Source organism: Pteronotus mesoamericanus, unplaced genomic scaffold, assembly GCF_021234165.1.
Source record: "Pteronotus mesoamericanus isolate MK-2021 breed Mesoamerican mustached bat unplaced genomic scaffold, CSHL_Meso_final contig_1189, whole genome shotgun sequence".
NCBI classification, from domain to species: Eukaryota; Metazoa; Chordata; class Mammalia; order Chiroptera; family Mormoopidae; genus Pteronotus; species Pteronotus mesoamericanus.
The window spans coordinates 1,920,084-1,946,014 of NW_026555038.1; the positions used below are offsets into that span (position 1 = coordinate 1,920,084).

The 25,931-nt window shown below is 37.6% G+C and overlaps 1 protein-coding gene across 2 annotated transcripts in view; it reads left to right on the plus strand.

Moving 5' to 3' along the window:
- STK33 (serine/threonine kinase 33) overlaps positions 1-23,834 on the plus strand; it is a 61,215-nt gene extending 37,381 nt beyond the window's left edge. The window contains exons 11-12 of one of the 2 annotated variants that reach the window (XM_054582364.1): positions 8,564-8,770; positions 23,622-23,834. In XM_054582364.1, coding sequence (XP_054438339.1) covers positions 8,564-8,770; positions 23,622-23,834 — 420 coding nt within the window. The remainder of the gene's footprint in view (positions 1-8,563; positions 8,771-23,621) is intronic. The other variant, XM_054582373.1, reaches the window with a different exon arrangement.
- Positions 23,835-25,931: the final 2,097 nt, after the last annotated feature.

The window sequence follows — 25,931 nt, forward strand, 5'->3', positions numbered from 1 at the left end:
CAAAAGTCAAAAGATTAGATGGAAGGAAAAATAACCAAGAAATGGCTTTCCTACAAGGAAGAGTGTGACGGTGGACTCGCATTGCCCGGAGAGGCCTGTTACCCCTCTGTATCCGTTTCTTCCCTTTGTCCTCTTTACTCTCAGCGGCAATTTAGGAGTTTATTCCTTTTTATTAGATAAATACGGTTGTGTCTTGGTATTCTGGTGACAACTAACACCAAGAATTTGCATTTTAAAGTTTCCCAGGTATTTTTAATGCCTACTTATATTTATAAACTCTGTTATAAATTAATGAAATATTTTTCTTCTATGGCTTGTCAAGAAATGGTTTCTAGATTTCATCTCTATTGACATTATTCAGACATTCAGTAATTCCTTTTTTGGTGCCTACCATGTGCCAGGTCCTGTGCTAGGTGATAAAATGTAGTTCTCAACATATAGGACATGGTCTCTGACAGAAGGAACTGACAGTCTCGTAAGGGAGGCGTGCTATGTGTAAGATACAATGCAAGGGAGAAAATGATAAATGACCTAAGAAATTGCCAAATGACCAGAGGTGCAGAGGCAAGCAAGTGTGAAATCAGGAAGTTCAATTTGACTGGCAGATTAAGATGCTTGAAGGAAAGAAGTGGGAAATGAGACTTTTAGAAAAGGAAAGAAAATTGTGTGGGGGACTTGAATCTCAGGCTAGATAGAATTTTAACTTCCTTTCATAAATAGTGGAGACCAATTATAGGCTCTTTGAAATGAAGAAAATTATTGTTATAGTGTATAAGCCTTGCAAGGTGGCTTATTTTAAATGGGACAAGAGCCATTTAAAAGTCTATATTGATTTTAACAAGTATCTTTTTATTTAAACCATTGGACACTAAAGAGGTACAAAGATGAATAAAACACAGTCTCTCCCCTGGAGTAATTTACCACAGATTACCGTGTACTTTGCTTTATAGTCACACTTTGCAAAGGCATATATACTCAAGGTGTCTAGGGTCTAATTTCTAGAACAATGTGTCCTAATGTGTGAACAAGACCCTTCCTTGTTCATTAATCCAAAAATTGTTATTCATGGTTTGGTCATCAGCTTTTGACCTTTAGCCTTAACATATATACTCTACATAAGCAAATGGAAATTTTCTGATGCCTAATTGATGGGTAGTTTTTTTCCTACTGTATATTTTCATCCTAAATATATTTATATTCAACCTTTATTTTACTATATTTAGTTATTCTGAATTATGTTATATATATGAATATGCTGTTGAGGCCCTTTTTAAAAGGTTTTTATAAAAATTATGTTAAGAAAAATCTCATGAGCCAGAAACCTTGGGGATTTATTCAATATTCAATGATTGATATATACTTAATAAGTCAACAAATCTTCATTGAGTAGCTGCTAAGTGCTTTGGGGGAAGCAAGGATGAGGCGGCACAGTCCTGGGCCACAGGTCTTCCACAGCCCGGCAGAGGGTTTACAGCAAAAACGCAGGAAGAGAACGAGTACATAATGTGTGTTTATAAACATAAACTCTATATGTTAAATATAGCATATAATAAAATAGATTCTATAACATATGTAAATGTATACTCACTATAAAAATATATTTTATATAGAGTATATAATGTAGTATACTAGTATATTAGGTTTTCAAGAAGAGAGCTATTATTTCCTTTAGGGGATTGAAAAAAACTACTTAACGTGAGAGTAATGTGTGATCTGACTTTGAACGAATGGGGAACAGTAGAAATTAATGTTGGAGTCATGCTAAGAAGGAGGGGGGTTCTGGATAGAAAGAACTTGACAAAGATTTAAAGACAGGGAAAAAAAGTGTATTTGGAGAGTATGAAGCGTATTAGTTGTTCTTCTCCAGAACTCTAGAAGGCCCATAGGGAAGTGGCAGGGAATTGGGCTGCAGAGACAGGTAGAGCTGTTGTGCTGTAGACCTCGGCTTACATAGAGAGGACTTCCTATTTGACTTGTTTTGACAAGGGGTTGCTACTGAAGGGCACTGAAGGACCATGATCACAGCTGAATTCATGTGGATTTTCTTCTTCGTCCAGCTCCACCCACAAGTGCCTTTGTTCTTTCCCCGAGGGGCTCCCCGAGTGGCTGCCGTGCCACTCCCCAGCAGTGCGCCAGAGTTCTGGTTTTGTTCTGCATCTTCTCATTGTGGTTTTAGTCTGCATGTCATGAATTACAAATAAAATTGGTCACCTTTACTTATGCTTATTGGCCTTTTCAGTGTCTTTTGCAAAATGCCTGTTAAGGTCTTTTCCCCATTTTTCTATTGGTTTCGTATCTTTTATGTATTGATTTGTTGAGTTTTGTTACATATTCTAGATATGGGCCTTTTGTCACACACAACCACACAAATAAACATCTGTACATTAACAAGCATTGGAAGATACCGATTTAAGAAAAACAACATGCAAAGGATTACTGTAGATCCTTACCCAAGCAGATGACTTTGAAAAAGAATAATAGATTATTGGAAATTCAGGGTCTTGAAATTGATCCCTGCAAACTATCCTTCCCACATGTCCTTAGAAAGTCTCTATGTATAGTCAGATGTACGCATACACCAATTTGAAGAATGTCGGTTTGGAATATATTGAGTTCACTTTTATTTTTCCAGCTTTATTGAGATATAATTGACATATAACATTGTAAAATTTAAGGTGTACAACACAATGACTTGACACATGTATTAATTAGTAAATGATTTACCAGAATAAGTTTAGTTACTATATCTATCTTATCACAGTTACAATTTTTTTCTTGTGAAAAGGACTTTAAGATACACTCTGTTAGCAACTTTCAAATATACAATATAGTATTGAAGGGTCAGGAACACCTGTAGCTAGAATTTCTTAGCAGGCAATTGGAAATGTGCTTCTAGAATAATGGTATATTACTAAATTTCTCAGGCTGTTTCCTCCTGAAGAACAGGAATATCAACACCACCCTGTCTACTCACATAGTCGTGGTACTTGTGAGAAAAAATATCACTGACTTTGTTAGAAAAAATTAAAGTAGCATACAATTGCTTACTTTAGTGGTTATTACCATGATGTGCTGTTGCCTTGGACTCATTGAGATCCATTAGGACAGGTTTGGTGATTTTATTGGGGGCTATCAGTTCTCTGTGGGTATCTACAACTTACATTATTTCTTTCCTTGTAATTTACATTAATTATTAATCATGGAAAAGTAATAGTTGAGATTAACCATGGTAAATGATTTAAATGATAAACAAAACAGAAAAAATAACTTTCTTTTTCCATTAACCTCATTCCCTTTTTCTAAAGATAACCATTGTTAAGTCTCTTATGTGTGTGTTCTTTCAGAAACATTCTATACATTTTTGTGGATATATTTTACACAAATGGGTTCATATTATGCAAACTATTCTTTTTTATCTAATATATCTTGGAAAGATTTCCTTATTTTGAAAAAATAACATTGTATTCCAAACTATGGCTACAATATTATTTTTTAAATAATCCCCAGTGAATATGGATCATTTAAATTGTTTCATATCTTTCCTGTTACAAACAGTGGTGCGATAAATGTCCTTGTAAATACATGTTTGCACACTGTGTCAGCATATCTATAGGGTAAATTCTTAACAGTGGAATTGCTGGCCAGAGAGAACGTGCATTACATAGAGGTTGTTGCTACTTCACCCTTCCATAGGAAGCGAATAAAGGAGAAAGCCTGTTTCCTCACATCCTCACCAACATAGACTATTATCAAACTTAAATTTGTATCCATCTATTAGGTAAAAATTGACATCTCATTGTTTTGATTTTGAGTTTTGTTTTTTTTTTACATAAATTGACTATTCTATTTTTCTATTGAAAAAATTATTCCTAGGAGCGTTACAAAATGAAGAGTTCTAGCTATTTACAAAAGGTAGAAAATGACGACTATAATAAGCTAAAGAACCAGCATGTTTCCTTTCAGTTTTGCCAATTTTGTTTTATACCATCTCACTCTAGCTCATACATATCATTCACTTAAAAATACCTATCTTTTACAAAATACTGATAGATATCATCCTTAAAAAGACAAATTTTGTTAGATGAGAACATATGTTTGGGTCTCTCCCTGTTGAAACTGTCCACTAAGGCAGTAAGTGCAAATCTTAGTATTTGACCAATGCTTCTCCTCCATGAATGTCTATTTTTCCAGTTTTTCAAAATAAAATAGTCTGAACTTTCTGTTAAACAAACGGAATTTTTCTCCTTTTTTTAATTGTTCAGTTACAGTTGTCACCAATTCCCCCCCTTACTCTCCCCTGCCTTACCCACCCCCCACCTCTCACATTCCGTCCTCCCCCGACCCCCATTGTCTTTGTCCAGGGGTCCTTTATACAAGTTCCTTGACCTGGCCCTTCCTCTTCTTTCCCTCCTTAACCAAAAGGTTGGTTTTGTACTTGAGATAGCCTCAGATTATCCTCCTATTACTGATGCCTTCTTGCCATTTGCTCCTTGATAGTTGGTGAGTTCAGGGTCTGGCCTTGTGAATAAAGCCAGTTAAAGGGAGTTCGGCGGCTAGTGTCGTGATGGTGAGGCGGCATATACTCTACAGTGTCTGTCCTAACAATTCCCTCCATTTTTGTTTGGTTCATTCATTCATTTGTATTTTCTGTCAAACCTAGGAATAGCACTGGGCCACTCGTTGGTCAGTCCAAGCATTTGATGCAAGTCCTCTTCCAACTACTAGCAGCAAGAAGGCCAGGTGTGGGGGATAGTCCAGTAAGTTATTGGCTGGACTTTAGACAACAGGGAAAGTCTGGAATTGGTACTACCATTTGATATCACAAATGACTATAGGAAGCAAAGAGTTAAAAAAATTTCCAAATAGTAGAGTGTTTTTGAGGTGATAATACTGCTCTTCTGGGTCATTTGTTCTTCTCTACAGTCTCTTTGGAATGAGAAATAGGGTCATTTCACTGAGTGCAAAGGCACTCTACTTCAGGAATGTAAAGTGTCAGTCACCAAACTCTTGGGTGTATGTGTATGTAAACTGGGCATTTGAGAGATTGCTAGAGAGGCAGATTCAAGACAACACAGGCAGTCCTTGCTTTGCACAGTGGTGCCGGACTACAAAAATAATGCAGGTTGAAACTGTGCAAGGCAATTTTAATAAACAATGGGAAAATTATGATTGTTCCATGATTTTTAAAAATTTTTGTTAAATATTGAAAACATTCTGCTAGTTACAAACATTAGGGAATTAAAAGTAGAACTAATATTTTTTAGTGCATTACAATTTAAAACATTAGAAATATTGAGAATTCAAGAATCTTATTTTTTGGAAAAGAACTTTATCAAGATTAGTTTAAACAGCGCTTGCTTTCTTCTTGTCATATAACTTGCAATACAGAGGTGAACATCGATTTTATGCCTTGGCGAATTGTCCTACTGTTTTCTAGGTTTGGGTCAGCTTCCAACATTTTACCCTTCATGCTTTCAGTGTTGTGAAATATCTCTGAAGATTCTTTAACTGCCCAATATTGTGTAGGCATCACTTTCTCTGGGGCAAATCCGTCCTCTCTGTCACAGTCACTCTCCTCGTGTATGTTGATAAGCTTGCCTTCACGAAGTCCCTCTGGTTGCGCACCTAGACTCTAATGGTGGCTGTGTCATCGTTCCCATGGGCAGGAGTTTCTTCTCTTGCTCTGTTTGCATTTGATTCGGATTTCACTTCCAGCATTATCTCTTTTAACTTTTTTTCTTTTTTTTGACTGCAGTTTCATCTTTGTTGACAAGTTCCTTGGGAGACAAGGAGACAACACAACCGCACACTTTGCTGTTTGTGTGTGTGAACTTAATAAGCAGGTGCACAGTGTCGAGTCACCAACAGATTGTGAAAGATCATGATGCGCACCTGCCATTTGCATAGTGATTATGGATTAAAGAGCTAGCAGTGATATTCGAACTTTATGCAGTTATATTTAATATACTGTGCTGACTAAAATTTGAACCATGTTGTTGATATTTAACTAAGTCACGATGACTGAAATTCATGCATATCAGGCCCATGCAAAGTAAGGGCTGCCTAAATAAATGGGCTACCAGACACATGGTACTGATTGCATGTGATTTCTGTAGTAATGACAGTTTTGTTGGGTATGCTGGTTGTATAGTAGGCTCACTGTTTTTGAGACTTTTGAGAGGTTACTTACAGAATGTTAAATGTTTATTTGCAATCTGTATTAGAATAGGCTAGGTAGGTTATGCTGTGGTAACAAGTGGCCCCCAGATCTCAGTGTTCTTGAGGCCTTCCGTCGCATATTGCCTGGGAGGGCAGGAGGAAGAGAGGAGACTCTGTTTTCTTTTCCTTTGTCCTCACTCTGAGACCCGGGCTGAGGGAGGCCTCATTTCTGTGCTTTTATACAATAGTTACTAAGGCAGGAATTGGGAACATGATATATTGCATACTGTCTCTTAAAGTACACCTAGAAATGATACATGCCATTTCTAACCATGTTTCATTGGCCAAAACAAGTCACATGGTCATATCTCAAAAGACATAGAGAAGCACAATTCTACCATGTGCTTAGAAGAAAGGAACGTTGGGTGAGGAGCATTAGTGACTAGTATAGTATCCAAAGAGTTGATTTAAGGGGAGTTAATCTAAAGAGGGTATTGAGGATTAGGATTACAGACATACGTGTTAGATTGTCTCTGTCTGCTAGTGAAAGAATCGAGCTGAGGCAAAATTGTGTGTGCTAGCATTCCAGGGCTCTGGACACTGTGATGCCATGAAAATTACAGTTGAAGGCCAAGATGGAGCCAGGAAGTTGTAATAGAGGCTAGCTGGATCATAGGGGTCAAGTACAGCTATGGACAGAGCCCTGGTGACCAGAACCCTCCCAGATGAGAGCTCTGAGATGATCTACTACTGTAAACAATTTCACCTCTTTTATGGTCTTTGAGCCTCTGTCTGTGCTTTATTTGAATTTAAGTTGACAGCATCTTTGGGTTTTCCCCCCTATTTTACTATTTTATTTTATTTTTATTTTTTAAAATGTTTATTGAATTTATTGGGGTGACATTGGTTAATAAAGTTACATAGGTTTCAAGTGTACAATTCTAATAGAATACTTCATCTGTGTATTGTCTTGTGTTCACCACCCAAAGTCGTCTCTTTCTGTCACCATTTATTCTCCCCTTTACTCATTTCTACCTCCCCCCACCCCTTTTCCCTCTTATAATCACCATATTGTTCGAGTTGGCAACATCTTTGGAAGCTTTGGGATACTTAACAGAGATGACTCTCAAATTGAGCCTTGAAGGAAATGTAGGCCATGGGTTGGCAGAAGGCATGGTTGGGGCATTCTGAAAGTAAATGGTAGAGGATGCATAAATGCAATCAAAAGTAGGATGCTATGAAGTTGGTAAGAATATACACCTTCTTAAAACAGGATGAAGTAAAAGAACGATAGGGAATTAATTGCATGATGATCTTCATTTAGTTATTACTACTTAAAGTTGCCTTTAACCACAAATATATTAAACTCTACAAATTCTCAGCCGTGTTCTCAAGTGGCTGCCTTTGTATTACATAGTATTACAAAGAATACTATGAGACAGGATATTTGTCTCTGTAAAAACAGGTATGAAGAACCAACAAAACCAGTAGGATACTTAATTCTTTAATCCACCCATGTACCAAATTAATGTAGATTCGCTCCCTAGCTGTACTCACACCTTAACTTCCCATTTTAATCTCTCTGTGATCCATACTTCTTGTCCAAGCTTTCTCCACTAATCTGAGTTAGGAAAAAAATTATTTAAGCATACTTAGTCTAGCAGAAATCATTTGAGACTGCATTCATGTATTTCTTGGCATTAAATGAAATGCGATATTGGAGAAAAATCTAGCTAATATGAAGTGATAAGTTTTGGTATTGGGTAGTCACATCTGGTATAAAAAAATACATGGAAACAGTTATAATCAAATGACCCCCTCATCCCTAAACCTTCCAGTCAACTCGGGGCTTGCAAATCAGACATCTATTCTCCTGGACACAGCACTTGACTAATCAACTGAATTTAGATTTTTTTACCTAGACATTTTGACATTATATACTACAGGATTGTCCTCAGTGTTGGATCCAGTACCAGGGGTGTCCAACCTTTTGGCCTTCCTGGGCCACACATTAATACACAAACACTAATGAAAACTGATGAGCCAAAAAAAGAAAAGCTTTTAAGCAAATTTACAATTTTGTGTTTAGCCACATTCATAGCCATCCTGGGCTGCGACTTGGACACCCCATTTTAGGGAACGTCTTTCATTCTTTCAGCTTCCCTGTTACTCTTGTAAGAACAGTGCTGTAAGGGGGGGGCTTTGAGTCCAGGGAATTGCCCTGTCCAGCGTCCTTTTCAGTGCAGGGGATGGGCTCCAATGGGCATCAATAGTTTTGCCACTTAGCATTATAATTTTTCTATGTGACTTTCTGAATTTGGAAGGATATATTAACTAAAAGATGCAAGAATCTTTTTAATTTTCTGAACTGTTTATAACAGCAAAAATTCATTGTTACCATTAGGGCAATACACGTTCTTCGGCGAGACCAACCAATGTGTTAGAAATGATGAAAGAATGGAAAAATAATCCAGGAAGTGATGAGGAAAGCACAACAGAGCAAAAGAACAAGTGTTCCAGTCAAGAAAAGTTGGAACGTTCCCAACTCAGCAGACCCAGTGGAACTGTCCATGATGTCAACAGCACTTCTGATGAAGACGAGGAAAAACAGGTATGAAGAACTAACAAAACCAGTAGGAAGAACAATTGTTTCTGTCTCCAAACTGTAAAATATTCTCACAACACTTGGAACACTTTTTGTCACTTTTGTCTTTTTTTGTTGTTGGTTTGTAACGAAACTCTTACATGATAAAGCAAGTAAAGTTCTTTCCTCCACTGAGACCGCAGTGACTTAGAAATGTTGCCTACATGTTTAAGATCTCTGCATAGAGGGCAGGGGTCTTTAAAGGAAGAGGTAATAAGTATTTTAGGCTGTGGGAGCCACAATGGCGTGTCAGAACTTCTCCACTCTGATACTGTAGCATGAAAAGAGTCATAGGCAACTTTAGGATATAGAGACAGGCGGTATGTCATATTTGGCCCATGGGTTAAAATTAATAGTTTTTTACTTTACCAGGCTACGTAATTTGGAATGGGTTTATGTATTACTTAGAAAAAGAACTATTACATTATCTAGTTAATTGTCTCTAATTTTATGATTCCTAAAACTATTTATGTAGGTTTATCATTTTATCATATTAGATCTAAATATAGCTTTATTCTTTTCAGTGAATAAATTTTTGTAATGTTCTGATTAATTCTAGATTGTGTTCTACTAACTGGATATCCTGACAATATAGCCAAACACTATTCTGTGTTTGTGGGGAAAAGTCTTCTGCGTGTTTATTCTCTTTCTTATCTTGAAATCTGCTGAGCGCATTTTAGCTCTTCTTTAATAATTGAGCATCCTGCCAGTGGGGGCTGCGTTCACCTTAGGGCAGCCCAGGCTTCCTGTGAGGAGTGGCTCCTTTTTGGTTCTTGAAGCCTAGAGGTAGGCAGCGTGGAGAGGGGCCGAAAGGGTAAGTCCTCGGCGCCCCCCAGGAAAGTGCCGCACTGCCGGCCGCACCCTCCACGTTAAGAATCCTGTCAGAGACCAGCAGAAAGAAACCTAGTAGAGTGATTAATTGATTCTAGGCACTGGGTGAGACCTTCATCTACTTAATAGCAAATGTCTACTTAAGAAGCTTAACATTTAGTGATACAGGTATTTTGAAAGAATCATATTTTTGCCGTAATATAAACATAAATTTATTGACGTCTCTTCTTCCTCTGTAGTCTGTTAATAGCTCCTACAGTGCTTAGCAGCTGTATGTATTTTCTTTCTTGTTAAAAATGGTATTTTAAAAACTCATGTTTGCATTTTCTCGTTGAACATAATTTGAAGATTTTCCTATTAGCTGGCTTATCATCTTATACACATATATACACATACTCAGACATATACACATATACCACACATGCATGCACATATTTATATACTCATACACATAGATTACACATATATACTACCATGCATCTACATATAGTTAAATATGTACAAACACACATACTTACATATACATGCATGCACACCCTGTATCTTTTGAAGTCTTGGGTTATATCTATGTTTGTCACTGAATCTGGCGTGAAATATCCTGGAGGACCAAATCTTTGGTAGTCTTCCTTCATCTTTTCCACTGCTCTGTCACACATCTGCCCTCTCCTCTTCTTCCTCCTCCAAGTCACAAAGTGATGAGACTTGATAAGCTATTCTCAGCTACTTCCAACTAGGGAACACAAGAATTGGAATTTGAGGAGCTTATGGATGATAAAACTATACCCAGTGAGTTGAAAATTCAAGAATATAGATTTCTACTCAGTGGAAGAACTTGTCCACAATCAGCTCATCTGCAGTAGAACAGGCTGGACCATGGGGAGTAAACCCCGCCTCCCAATCATTGGAGGGATCCACGCAGACTCCGGAAAGCTGCTTGTTGTAAATGCAGTAGCAGAAATTCCTGCAAGATGGGTAGAATTTTGACTAAGAAACTTTCCCATACTTAGGTTTAGGCTAGCATTATCTTAGGAAGAATACATTTTCTTGTTTGGGTATGTTTCTGAAAAGTGTTAACCACTTAAAAGAAGGAATTCTTGCCTCGACCAGGGGCTCAGTTGGTTGAAGTGTCATCCTATGCACCAAAAGACTGTGGGTTCAGTCCCCAGTCAGGGCACACACCCAGGTTGTGGGTTTGATTCCCAGTTGAGGCACATATGGGAGGCAATCAGTTAATGTTTCTCTCTCATATTGATGTTTCTTTCTCTCTCTCTCTCAAATCAATAAAAACATATCTTTGGATGAGGATTAAAAAAAAGAAGTGAATTCTCATGCATTTAATATACTAAGTTTTTTTCAAGGATTTTTATGAATAAATAATGCTTCTTTGCTAATTATGTTGAGTTATGTTAAGAAATTACTTCTTTCCTTTCAAATCTTCATTAATGGTAGGTAGTGCTATCTAAAGTTCTAAAGAGAAAACTGAAAATAGGGTTGACCATTTACTCTTGAGTCCATACAGGATTCATATAGTAATTAATATTCTTAATAGTGGAATTGTAATTTTATTGAAATTTATTCTGTGAATTTTGAAATACTTCCCATGGAAAAATTTTGTTTGTTACAATTATATGGACAATTTGCTGTGACAATGTGAATAACCTATACCTACTAAATTAAGAAAATGTATATGATTATCTTTCCATAAAAATATTTGAAATTTGGCTTTAAGTGGAAATATGTCAGCAGTTCCTACTCTCTATTGTATCATTGTTCTCTCTTCTGGAGAATCTCATAAATCCATTTAGAGCTCCTAATGTTGTTATTTCTCACAAACCAGGAAAATCACACTTTTTAGGTAAGTGGCAGAACTCTTGGAAAACTAGCAGAGAAAGTGAGGATTTGTTATAAACAAAAACAAAAACACTTGAACTAAGCACTTTTCTCGGTCCCTGAGTAACTGTTCCCTAGTTCCAAATGCCCTGGACGCTCTGAAGGATGCAATCTGTATCACACTTCACTTTTTCAAACTTGTTTTCAAGTAGTTGGCATTTGGCAATGTCCTTCCTTTTCTTCATTTCATTTCTAACTTTTCGTGTGTTTTAGCCAATGGCATTCTTTGAGGACAGGGATGTTCTCTCATGTATATCTTGTGTTTTCCAAGCTCAGTACATCCAGATATTTGTGCTATGAGTAACGCTCTGAATTCCCCACAATGGGTCTTTAATCTACTCTCTCAGACTGAAGACTTTAACTTCCACAGCAGCGTTTCCTCCTCTTCAAATGAGATGCTTTGCAGACCTTTGCTTCTTGCAGGAGCATGCCTTTTAACGTTAGGTCCTTAGTGATTTCTGGTAAACACTACTAATACTTTCATTATTTATTAAGCTCAGAAAACAATTTGTTTGTATGTCTGTAATTAAAATGCACATCTCCATAATCATAGAGGAAGGGACTAGAAAGTCTGGATGTGACTGAAGTACTGTATTTGCACTACAGAATTCTTGTTAAATTATTTATTGAATGCAGTAGAATATATTTTAATGAAAATGGAAAAAAATTGTATTATTTTGTGATCATTTTTCTTAGCTGAAAACATGACCTTTATGGTATCATAGGCGATAGTACACGTGGCAAGTACTTTACCTGGTCTGGAAAGTAGAAAGGGAAGGTGGCTTAGAAACTTTGAAAGTTATTTTGATCAATGAAATGTATTCACATATTAGTTTTTCAAAGACAAGAGTATTTGAATTTAAATAATAATAAAATTAAACAGTTGAGTTATGGTATATTGATACGTTTCAATGAGGAAAAAGTCAGGTTTTCTTGGTATATTAGTTGAGTAGGATAAAAATTTTCTTTACAAATTAAATCTTAGGCCTCTGAACCCATGTGAATCTGTGTGGATTTGGTGGTGCTTTCACCATTTGGCACGCTTTTATTCTTCAATTCTGAAGCATTGCAGTCTGGTATATGTGTCCAAGCACTGCACTTAAAGTATCATGATGGTTAAAGCACAAGCTCCGGACCTAGGCTGCTTGGGTTCAAATGCCGGCTTCATCACTTACAAGCTTTTTGACCTTGGGCAAGTCTGTAGGCCTCTGTTTTCTCATCTGTGAAACAGTAGTAATGGCATCAACCAAGAGCTAAATGAAATCTTGCATGCAACACTCTTGACATAGGTTAAGCACAAATTAATGTTAACTTATTTTTATTATTATATTGCTAATATAATAGGGTAGAATATCTTATTATTTGGGTATAATAACAGGGTAGAATATAATATAATAATAGGGTAGAATACCCTATTATTCAGGCTAATATAATATTTGGGAAGAATACTAAAATTGCATGATTTTTCCTGCCTGCTTCAAGGCTCCTTTGGCTATAGGTGTTGAATAAACAAATGAAAAAACTAAGAATAAGAAATACCAATTTCAAAGGTGATAAGGAGATGTTTCCAAACTCATTTGCCCTCTGAATTTGGTAGGGCTCCTGGCATACTGTGGTAGATTGTGCTATTTTTCCCACTTATTTAATCCCTCCCTGTAAGGGTTTGTCCATTCATACCCTTTGCCGCGTGACTTTGCAGTTCTCCCTATTTCAATAGATGAAGGAAATTTTCTTTTTCACTCCACTACTGTTGTTCTGAGCAATATGACTCACTGTGGCTCATGGAATGTGAAGAGGGGTGATGTAAGCAGAAACCTCAGAAGCGCTTGTGTGACAGCTCGCTCTGTGCATTTCTGCCCCCCGCCATGGGGAGAACGAGCCTGCAGGGAGCCACACTTCACGGAATCATGAGGATCGTGGAGCAGACCTGAACCCAATGCAAAGCCTGAAGTCTAGCCCAGCATAGCCAAGCCCCACTGCTGAAAAAAATTAATGTTTACTCTTGTAAGATATGAGAATTTTGTATTTGTTTCTCATGTAGTTGTACAGAAAAGAGTTAACAAAGCAGGCCTAAACTGTTATCCTTGAAAAGGTTTGCTTGCAAGGCTGGCCCTTGGCTGGCTTCTGAGAATTTAGGTTTTGGGATGGTTGCTACCGTTAACTGATAAGAATGATTCATTGTGCCTAAACTGTATGTACAAACAATATGCTTTCTGCTGAACACCTGCTTTCCTCCTGGGAGTCTGGAATTTTGGCAGGTGCTAGGCAGAGGCTGCCTGCATGGCCAGCTCCCAGTAAGAACCCTGGGTTGTGGGGTCTTTAAGAGCTTCCCTGGTTGGCAGCATCTCACATGTGTTGTCACAACCTGTTGCTGGGGCAACTAAATACATTGTGTGAGGGAAGAGAACCCTTGGAAGCTTGAGCCTGCCTTCCATTGGACTTCACCGCACGTGCCCTCTACCTTTGCTAATTGTGCTTTACATCCTTTCACTATAAAAAATTGTAGCAACGAGTACAACTATATGCTGAATCCTGTGGGTTCTCCTAGTGAATCATGGAACCTGATGGTGATCTTGGGGACCCCTAAACCCAGTCTCACGACTGCACCATCAGCTGGCTAATACAGGTACAAATAATTGACCGTGCTAACATGAATCTTGACCTGTCGTTCTTTGATCTAATAATGCTGTTGGCAATGCCTGTTGCTAGTTTGGATCCATAGACTCCCATAAACAACAATGCTGTTGTCCTTGTTTTTACTTCCACTGGAACCTCCTATATAAAGGCTTGAGTTTCGCCACCACAGGCTCGGCCAGGCTTCCACAGTTACATGGATATACTGGTGAACCCTTTCAAATAATTTCCCTGGTCTCTCAAACCTGGCTTTTGCTTAGTCTCCCTTAGGGACTGCCGCTGTTGGGGTTTGCTATGTATATCTTCTTCCTGTGGAGAACCAACCATTCGGTTGGGTTATTACTAATACTGCTTCAATTCAGATGTATTAATTTGGGGCCATTTACCTCTTTTCCTGCCTTTATGCTCTAATTGTCACATGTATAAAATCTGCATAATTGTAAACCCCACAGAACAGTGTTTTAATCTTTGCTTTAAACAGTCATATGTATTCCAAGAAATTAAGAGGAAAAACTTTACCTAGGCATTTATATTTACCCATTTTTCAATCCAGATATTTACTATTTCTGGTGCTCTTCTTTCCTTTCTGAAAATCCAGTTTTTCATCTGGTATGATTCCCCGTCAGCCTGATAAACTCCCTTTGATTTCTTGTATTGCATGTCTGCTAGTGATGAATTCTCCTAGTTTTCTTTTACCTAAAATGTATTTATTGTGTTGTAACTTTTGAGGGATATTTTCTGTTTATAGAATTCTGTCTCAACATGTTTTGGGGTCCACCCTTTAAAGATATTATTCTACTGCCTTTTGGCTCCCAGTTTCTCTGGTAAGAAGTCATTTGTAATTTGAAATGTCCTTTTCTTATATGTAATATGTTACTATTCTCTGAATGTTTTCAAGATTTTCTTTTTATCTTTGGTTTTTAGCAGTTTGACAATGACATTTTAAGGCATGTTCTTTACATTTATTCAGTTTAGGGTTTGCTGAACTTCCTGAATCTGTAAATTAACGTCTCTTGGAAATTTTGTCATTATTTTTTCTTAATTTTTTTCAGATACTCTAATTACTCACGTTAGACCATTTGATATTGTTATATAGTTCATTGAGGCATGCTCTTTCTTTTTTCCAATCTGTTCTTTAAATTGTATATATTCTATTGATCATCTTCAGGTTTACTCTTCTGTTATCTCCATTTTCCTATTAAACCTATCTTATGATAGGTGTAGTATTTAATTTCACATATTATATTTTATTCTAAAATTTTCATTTGGTCTACTGATACCTCCTTTATTCCTCAAATAATATTTTCCTTAACAGCACTGATAATAGTTATGATAACTATTTTTTAAAATCCTTGTTTGGTAATTCCAACATCTGGGTCATCTCAGAGTCTGTCTCTATTAATTGTTATTTATGTTAAGTAACTTTGCATGTATTCTAGATGTTGAAAATGTTATGTTATGCTGACCCTGGACTTAGCTATGTTCCTCCAAAACGTGTTGAAGTTTCTGTTTTAGTAGGCAATTTTTAGGTTGAACACAAGCTGCAAATTGTCTCTTAGCCAGCAGTTCAAAGCTTATGTCAGTTCATGTACCTTTAGTTGGGCAGAATTTAGGATGCCCGTTCTATAGCTATCTCCTTTTAGAGATTCTCTCACTACTTTCCAGTGTTTCTGGTTGCTTTGAATATTATTCTCTAATTCTTTAGACCTGAGTGGGAAAATTGGAAAAGCATCCAGTTTAGGGCAGTGGTGGGGAGAGGGGAAAAACATCTTGTCATCAAAGGAGCAACATTTGACATACCAACAGAAATAATGGAAGCTGGAAAACAATGGAGTTACATCATTAACGCGCTAAAAACAAACAAAACAAAAATAACCTGCCAACTTAGGATTCTTTAGTGATAATTTGCCTTCATAAATAAAGATAAAAATGTTTTCAGGTATGTGAAAGATGAGGGAATTTGATACCAGCATATTTTATACTATCAGAGATACTAAAAGAAAAATTTCAAGGTAAAAGAAAATGGTCCTAGATGGAAGTACTGAACTGCAGGAACACATGAAGGTCGTTGGCAAGAGTAAATATGTGAGTAAATATAGAATAATGCTGACTTTAAAACAATAGCAATAATAATGAGCTTTCATTTCAATAAGCAAGAAATAGAACAGCAAACTAAATACCATCCCAAGAAAACTAGAAGGAAAGAATGACTTCAAAGAGGATATGGTGAATGACTTAATATCAATAAATTACAAAATTTATAGAAATGGTCAAATTCCTTTTAAAAACATCATAACAGATGCACAAAAATAGAAAATCTAAAAAGTTCTATATTTATTTTTAAAATTGAATTTATAATTAAGAACTTTTCAAGAAAGAAAACTGAAGTCCCAAATGATTTCACTGGTACATTCTTCCAAATATTTAAAGAAGAACGAAGAGAAAGCTTGTTACACAAACTCTTGAGAATATTTCTCAATGCATTTATAAGATGAACATAACATTAATACCAAATATGACAGGATTATTACAAGAAAAGACAATTATTAGCCAATGTATCTCATAAATATAGATGCAAAAATCCCGAAATCAATATTAGTAAGCTGAATCCAGAGATATATAGACAAGATAATGCATCATGATCAAGTGTACAGAATATTCCAGGAATGTATGTTTGGATTAACATAAAAGACTCAATCTATGTAATTTACCACATTAATAAGTAAAGGGGGAAAGCCATATAATTATCTCATTAATTTTGAAAAAAATTTGATAAAATTCAACAAACATGAGAAAAATCCTCAGCAGAGAGGAAGAGATGGGAACTTCTTTTTACATATTAAGAGATTAAAAAAAAAAAACAAAACCCAACAACTTCTAAAGCTAGTATTAACAGTGGTACCTTGGTACTCATTGTTAATTTGTTCCAGAATGTGTGATGATGCTGAAACTGATGAGTACTGAATGCTGAAGCATTTTCTCTTGTAGGGTGACATCATGGCTCATTCAAGGTCAAGCAAGTGTGATGAGTCCCAAGCAAGTCCTAAGACTCATCATTTTTTTCTTATCAAAACGCTGAAACATTTTTTTCTTACCAAAATGCAATGAGCTCTGAAGCTGACAAGTACTGAGTTATGACTATTTTTAGTGGGGGAGTAAAGGAGAAAGAAAGGAAGAGAAACAGTGATGAGAGAGAAACATTAATTGGTTGCCTTCTGCAAGCACCTGAACTGAAGCCCACTACCCAGGCATGTGCCCTGACCAGGAATCAAACCAGTGACCTTTCAGTTTGCAAGACAAGACCCAACCAACTGAGCCATGCAGCCAGGGCTCTCCTTATTTTTGATATGCTAGAGGTCTTAGCCAGTATAAGAAGAGAAGTAAAATAAATAAAATTACATAGATTGAAAAGAATAAAACTCTCTATTTATAGGTGACTCTAGCAATGACTAATAGGAAAACAAAATTTTAAAATACCATTTAAAATATTATTGCAAAACATAAAGTACTTAATGATAAGTCTAATAAAATATGTGTAAGATATTTATACCAAAATCACCATATTGCTAAGTAAAATTGAAGAATACTGAAATATATAGAGAGATATACCATGTTCATTGATTGTAAGATCTGATATTGTTAAGATGTCAATTCTCTCCAAATTATAACTTTAAAGCAACCTCAATTGAAATCCAGTACTTTTGCTTTTCCATTAGAAATTAACAAGATAATTCTAAAGTTTATTTGGAAATACATAAGAGCTAGAACAGCCAATATAACTTGAAAACAACAAAGCTGGAGAACTTACATGTCCTGATATCAGCATTTGCTATATAGCTACAGTGGTTGATACAGTGGGGTACTGGTGTAAGAATAGGCAAATATATTAATAACGCAAAATCAAGAGCCTAGAAATTGACCCACACTTATATAGTCAATTGATTGTTGCCTGATTTAAAATCATTCAATGGGGAAAAGATAGTTTTTTTCAATAAAATTGTACTGGAATAACAAGATATTTATATGGAAAAGTTAACTTTGACATTCTTAGCTTACATTGTACACAAAAATTAGTTCGATGTGGGTAATAGACCTAAATCTGAAAGCTAAACTATAAGGTTTAGGAGGGTATTTTTCAACCAGAGAGTAGTCAGAATTCTTAGAACAAAGAAAGCTATTTAAGAAATGCATAAAATGAAAGCCCTGGCCAGGTAGGTCAGTTGGTTAGAGCATTGTCCCGAAATGCCAAGGTTGTGGGTTTGATCTCCAGTCAGGGCACATACAAGAAGCAAGCAATGAGTGCATAAATAAATGGAACAATGAATCGATGTGTTTTTTTTTCCTCTTTCTCTAAAAAAAATCAATAAAAATAAATAAGAAATGAATAAAGTGGACTTTATCAGAAGTAAACACATTTGTTCATCTAAAAGATATTGAGAAGGAATAGGCAAGCCACAGAGAGGGAGAAAATATTTGCAATAAATATATCTGACAGAGGACTTGTGTCCAGAATATGGAGATAATTCCTACAAGTCAACAAGGAAACCCAGTTTTTAAAATAGGCATGTCTCGAGCAGACACTTCAGATAGGAAGATATAAAAGTAGTCAATAAGCATATGAAAAATGTGCAAGATCATTAGTCATCAGGAAAATACAAGTGACATCAAGAAAAGCCACAGTGATATACTACTACACTCTAGAATTGTCAAGTTTAAAAAAAACTGGAAAGTCCAACTTTTAGTAGATATTGGAGCAACTAGAATTTTCCTGCATTACTGTTGGAATGCAAAATGGTACAGTCCCTTTGGAATACAGTTGGCAGTTATTTATAAAGTGAAGCATTTACTCACCATTTACCCAGCAATCCCAAGTGTAAGTTTGAAAAAAGGACTTCTAGAATATGTTTATAGCAGCTTTATATATAAACAGCCCCAAACTGGAAATAGCCCAAATATCCATTAATAGAAAAATGGATAAACAAATTCCAGTATATACATACAATAAAATATTACTTGACAATAAAAATGTTAAATCATGGATGAATCTCAAAAACATGATACAATACCATGAGAACCTATTTTGTTTTAAAGATTTTATTTTTCAGAGAGAGGGAAGGAAGGGAGAAAGAGAGGGAGCGACACACCAACGTGGGAGAGAAGCACCAATTGGCTGCCTTTCGCATCACCTCTAACCGGGGACCTGGCCTGCAACCCAGGCATGTCCCCTGACTGGGAATTTAACCAGTGACCTTTTGGTTTGCAAGACAACACCCAACCCCCTCAGCCACATCAGTCAGGGTATAGAATCTATTATCTTAATAAAAATTTCAATTAAAATGTGAAGCAAAAGAAGTCAGAAATAGAAGAGTACATACTGTATGTTATTTCATTTATACGAAGTTTTTAAAAAGACAAAGTAATTTATGTTGAAAAATATCAGAACACTACAGCCCCAGGATAGAAGGGAGTTGACAACGATGTGGCACTAGGGGACTTTCTGGGAAGTTGTTCTACTTCTTGATTGGCATGTTGGTTATACAGGTCTATGCATTGTCAAAACTCATAAAACTGTACACTTGAAATTTGTACATTCTACTGTATGTAAATTATACTTTAATTAAAAAGAAAGAGATGTTTACATCTCTCTCGAATTTGCAAGTTAGATTTTATTTTCATTAACTCCATACAAGACGCAGCTTTTTATGTGGGAAGGCTTATAGAAGAAATTTATAGATTTGGAAGTCAATTTCCCTTCTGCCCTTTGCTTGTCTTTCCCTTCCTCCTTCGTTCTGAAAACCACAGGGATGTGAGAGAAAGTGGGTGACCATTGCAAGCAACGGTGTAGCTGAAAACTTGTATCACGATGTTCTGTCACTTGCACCTTGTGCAGGCCTATTATTTGAATGTGTGACTCTAGAAATGGTTGCTATGGTGATAAACCACTTTACTTAAATAGCATATATTTTACTCAAAATTCAGAGAAGTGGTAGCAGTTTCTAGTAATCATGCACTGGTATTAGCTTTCAGGGATAAGCCAAGAGCTTACAGGTTTTGCATCCATTATCACCAGATGAGTTCATCAGGTTAAAGTTATGCCAGTGAATAATGAAATATGTACATTTAGCCCAGTTCTCTTGTTATATATCTCCCCTTGCACACATGATGCCCCTTTTCAAGAAAGGTAGTGTGAGCTGGAGAAATCAGGCCAAGGGTGCTGAATTACTAAAAGATGGAATTGAAGGGAACCTTGTAAGGTCATCTTTTCCATCATTCTGCCTCCAGTAGACCTGACTGTCCTTCATCAGTCCCACGTGGCGAGGCTCTGTCAGAGGGAGGCGGGACGGGATGCTGCTTGGGGCGGCCCCCGGCGGAGCCGTCCTGCCGGCAGCACTCCGAGATGCTGTCCAGCTCCAGTGCTGAAATCTTCTGCAATTATGGATTGTGATTATACAGGTCCTCCAATTCTTCAAATTTTTTAGACTGAAGAACTCTCTTAAAGAGAAACCTCCACCCATTAATCACGTTAGTAGCCTGTCTGTAAACCTTCTTGGTCTCTTCATTCTGTTTGAGCTGGTTGCAGTGTTTTGGGTATGAATTCTCCATTATTTTATATAAGGATAGAAGATTTTTTTTTTTATTTCAAAGATGCTTGCTGATGATAGCCAGGTTCCCTTGGTCACTGGGCAGTAATATCCCAGTATCTTCAGAGAATAGTCTATAGTGATTTTTATTGTAAATCCTCTTTTTTGGATTGATGATGGCCAACGGTCTCGTAATGATCATTTAGACTCTCCCCTTAGAACTGAGTGTTGATGTTCCTCTCTCATCTTTCTCCCCCTTTGTACAACCTTATGGGAGCCCATCACCTGCCATTTGTCTTTCATGACCTGGAAGATCTTAGCAACTCCTGTACCCTTGGCAGTTTCACTTTTCCTTTTTCTGTCTATTACTCATAAAACGGTCAAATTGTATCAGTGACAGATTTCTGAGCAATTCCATCAACTATGAGAACAGAAGAAGAGAAAGCTACAATTTAGATAATCTATAACCTAAAATCCGTATCCCTGATAAGTTAGGATTTGTTCATGTTTCCAGAGAGAAGCCTAGAAACTAGAATTTGCCTTGGCTGTTCATGTTCCAAGGAGATGAGAGACTTGCCTTGTGGTGGAGAACGTTACAGCTCCCCCTGGAGGGCCGCATAGGGACCAGCCTGCGTCCATGTTTTGTTGGCACTGGAGGACGGTCTCAACGAGCGGAAATTTAAGACGGGGGAGACTCAGTCTGTAGGAAAGCTCTCATGATTCTGCTTCCTAACTGCAAATTAGCAAAGCGAAATGGTCAAGTATACACACATATAATATTTAACAAGATGCACACACATGCACAGAAGCTTGTTAAGTGATAAACATTTACATAAAGGTAAGTAGGTTTGCACTGATATTGCTGGGGAGCCGAGGAACAAGTACTGTGATTTGTTTCAGTGTATCCAGTTTGAGGCTGATTTGGGAGCTTAACGAAAATATGGTTGACACTATCAGTTTTAACATGTATTAAGTACCAGACTGAAAACAAAATAAGAAAACAGGCACTTGTATGTTGCTGGTAAAAGCATTAGTGTAATGACTGAAGTACATTAATTAACAAAAGGAAGCATGAAGAAGAATGGAAACATTAAAGCAGATAGGAATATGAATGCATTAAAAAAAATGACTGAGTCTCTATTCCTGTTCTCCAGCATATTAGCTGTGGTAGACATGTTGAAAAACATTTCCTGAACGTCTCAGATGATAACTCAAGAGGTGGAAATGTCAAAAGAGAGAGGGTTACACTTAAATTCACCTTTTAATAGGATTTGTATGTCAAGTGAATTAAGGTTTTATGAATTGAAATTTCCATGATAGATTTCATGTCTTCAGGACCAGGACTTCACTAGACAAAGCAGCTTACCTTCAGCCAGACACTGGAACATCTGGGTGTTGTTCTCATACCCTGCTGCTGAACAGAGGAGTTTTCAGGGAGAGGAATTACTACATTACTGAATGCTAATGCACTCTAAGTATTTTCTGTTTCTTGAAAGACTATACAGAGAAGCAACCTAGAAATTTTCTTAGGCAAAAAAAATCTGTGAAGAAAGGACCTGTTTACATTTCCAAATTAATACAAACTAAGTTTTCAATGAACAAACTTACCAGCTCAAGAATCGGCATCCACTGTTACCAAGTCATATAAGAGTGGTGGCCTGAAGAGGCACATATTTCAGGGCTCTCTGCAATAAGCAAACATCAAGTAAATTTTCTCTTTCTTAAAATATAGGTACCAAAAATCGTTCCATGACCTATAGTTTTGTTGCAGCCCAGGGAGGTCATTAACTCATTGGACAAATATATATTAACTGCTACCACTGTGTATAAAACACAGTCACTTGAATTACAAGAGCTCAAGTGACCAGAGAAACACCAGGTTTATTTGTTTTGTGTCACATGTCAGTCATTTCTTTGAAACTTGTTAACCTGATTATTAGCGCGTATGCACGCTGTTTCAGTGAACCAGGGTACAGCGTAGGAGCCCGTCCCCAGATCGTTCTGTGCACACGGGAACTTGCCGGATCAATCATGGCCCGTGCCTCATCCTGCATCCTGCTCTTGTCCGTCTCCTGAGACACTCTCTGCTCCTTTAGGACTCTCTGCTCTGCATCATTTAATTAGAAGTGATCACTTTTAAAATGGGTCTAAGGTCAAAATAGACTCTGCTTCCCTCATGACAGGATTAGAGACCATCTCCTCCATGTGGGGTGAGGTGACCTGAGAAAATACAATTGCCTGTTAAAATCTGTTCTACCTGTTTCATGCTTCGAAGCTGCAAAATACTTTCATGGCCAGCACCTTATGTATTCTCATAGTTGACTCGTGCAGTAAACATGCAAGTACCATTTCCCCCACACGACAGTGAGGCATCAAGGCTCCAAAGGCCTCCAGGCCTGCCCAAGTGGTGTGGCGGGGATTAGAAGCCAGTGCCTGGAGTCAGTGCAGAGAACAGTGAGGGTGTGAGGAGTGGGCCTGTGCAGCAGCTTTGTATCCAGGTAGAAAGAACAGTCATGATGGACTTGTGGGGATCCACGCAAATGTCACTGCTTGTCTAGAATCTGTGAAGATGAGCTGAGCTATGTGCAAATGGACTTCCCTATGCAAATGTTAGCACACATTTACTTTCATTTTGTGTGGCAGAGGGTCTGAAATTGTATCTTGAGTTTGCTCTCCACCAAATGCTAAACAATTCCGTTTTCCTGAAGGTGCTAATGGGGCTTTCTTTGGCATAATAACAACTTTACGATGTGATTAGTTTATATCTCACATCTGGAGAGTGTTCAGCTTGCACATCTGGGATAATTTTGCAGTTCTTTTCTTCTTTGAATTGATGTATATTGCTTTGTGTCTGAAAATTAATCCAGGCCTTTTATTTCTAGCCCACTGTTTATAAAAAGAAATTTCCTGTGGCCAGTAAGAAGGGAAACATGGACAACTTGGACATGAGCAGCTCAGCTTCCACATCTAGCAAACTCCTTTCAGCTGCACTCAAGGGAGAACTGGAGAAACCCTCTGTGACTTCAAGCCATGGAACAACAACCAAATACACTGCAAAATCCTTTGCTGTGCCTAGAACCAAAAAGAAACTCTAAGGGTCCCTCCAATGCTGAATAGCACAAAAACAGAGCTGCCCTTTCCAGTGCTACAATGAGGGGGTAGGAGGTGAAAAGGACCAGCACTACATGAGCTTTTAGCTCCACCGAGCCCTGCAGTGTGTTTGCACCACTTTAAAATTGAAGCTACTTATCTCCAACAGGATGGGTGGCGGGGCTGTGGTTGAAATCAACGCAAGATCTTTCCAGGGTTGTTTAGAGGAGCAGATACCCTCAGAGCAAGGCTGTGAGAGTCCTTGCTCAGTTTTACTTCACATTTGTAGATTTCAACACATTTATAGGGAAAATGAGAACCAAATATGGTAATGGAGTTTCCTAATAATTATGTGCACTTTGCACTAGAAGACTTTGTTAGGAAACTACTAAGAAACTTACCATAGGTATAACAGCAGAAGTGCCTCAGCCATTCACATGTGCTCTTGTGACGGTAGGTTGTATAGATTGTTTAACACAATTTAAATGTAGAAAAATAGGAGATTTTGTAACTGTTTGCCATTAACTTGCTGCTAAATTCCCAATGTACTGATTGAATCAATAAAAGACAGAAGTTACCCATGCACACTAATTTCTATGTTAAAAAGAAGTGACTATCATATGGTCCTGTAAGCCCCTGTGCAAATTATGAGCTTGGCCCACAACGGCAAAGGGAGGTACCCATCTTGGGGGAAGGTCATGCGGCTGGGTGCAGGGGAAAACACATAGTTATTCCTCTTTTTAAAAACTGATTCGAGAGAGTGAGCGAGACAAATATCAATTTGTTGTTCCACTGATTTATGCATTCATTGGTTGCTTCTTGGATGTGCCCTGACCAGAGATCAAACTCACATCCTTGGTGTATCTGGGCGATGCTCTAACCAACTGACCTACCAGGCCGGGACCCATAATCACTCTTAGTACTATGGGTTTCTTATTCTACCTGGGCAAATAATTTTGCCATTCCAAGTCAAACTGAGTGAGTGGATGCTTTGCCTAGTCTTCCAAACCAATCCTAAAGAAACAATTTGCATTGGCTTTTACCTCTATAAAGTAGTAACCTAGTTCCATTCCAGCCCTTCGTCCCCAGTAGAATTGTCATTTGGGCCTCCAAAATGACGCACACCTGGCAGGCTGAGCATATATTAGTTGCATATAAATCCACTCAGGGGCTAAAGGTAGTAGATGTGCTTCTTGTGATTAATTTGGAAGATGATGTTGTGCTTTTGAATGGGTCAAAGGTAACACTGACCTGTGTTGCCCTTGGGCTGAGTAAATCTGCCAGTATTAGTGCCTTTGATGGGCTTCCCCTGGGGGAATCTGACAGCCTAAGCATATGTAGTTTAAATTGTCTAGACTTCATTTTAAAACTGGCATTGACATAGCTTCTTCAAGGTCTTTCTCCCTTACCGATTATTACTTCGAGTCCTATCAGGTACCCGTAAACCATCTCCTGAGCTTTAAGCCTTCTCTCCAGGCTTAGTGAGCCAGTCTCTGAGAAGCATGTTCTGTTTACCTGCTGAGAAGCCCGGCCTCATTAGCTAGGTGATTTCCCTTCCCACTGGTGCTTCTGTCAGCAGAGGGGGTTGCTGCTGCTGTTCTCCTTGCAGAAAAGCCAGCCAGGACAGTGGCTTTGATTCTGCCCCTCCGCTGGGCCAGAAAGTGGAACATGCTCCATCTTCAAAATGCTCTTGACTTTTATAGCATGATACAGTCTTTTGTGTTACAGAGAATTCTGTTGTTAAATTGAGTGCTATCCAAATTTCTGTCCGCATTTCTCTTTGGTCTTAAATGAGTGAGTGATTTTGCTCACTAAGCTTGAGCAAAGGTCCAGAACTAAGTGCTCAGTGAAAGGTGAAGTCATTCTGTGACTTTTCAGTGCGTCTGTACCCTCTCCAACCCCAGCACCGGGCCAGGCCAACCATCCTTCTATCATACAGATGTGTTTGATTAACTCTCCTCTGTCTAGACCTTTATTTATTTATGTAGAACCTTTTGATAGAAACTTAGCTCACTCTTTCTAAAGGGAATTTTCATATTATTTTTATTTATTTAGTTGTATGGGACACACCTGGGCCAGGCATTTCCGAGCTTTGTTTTCCA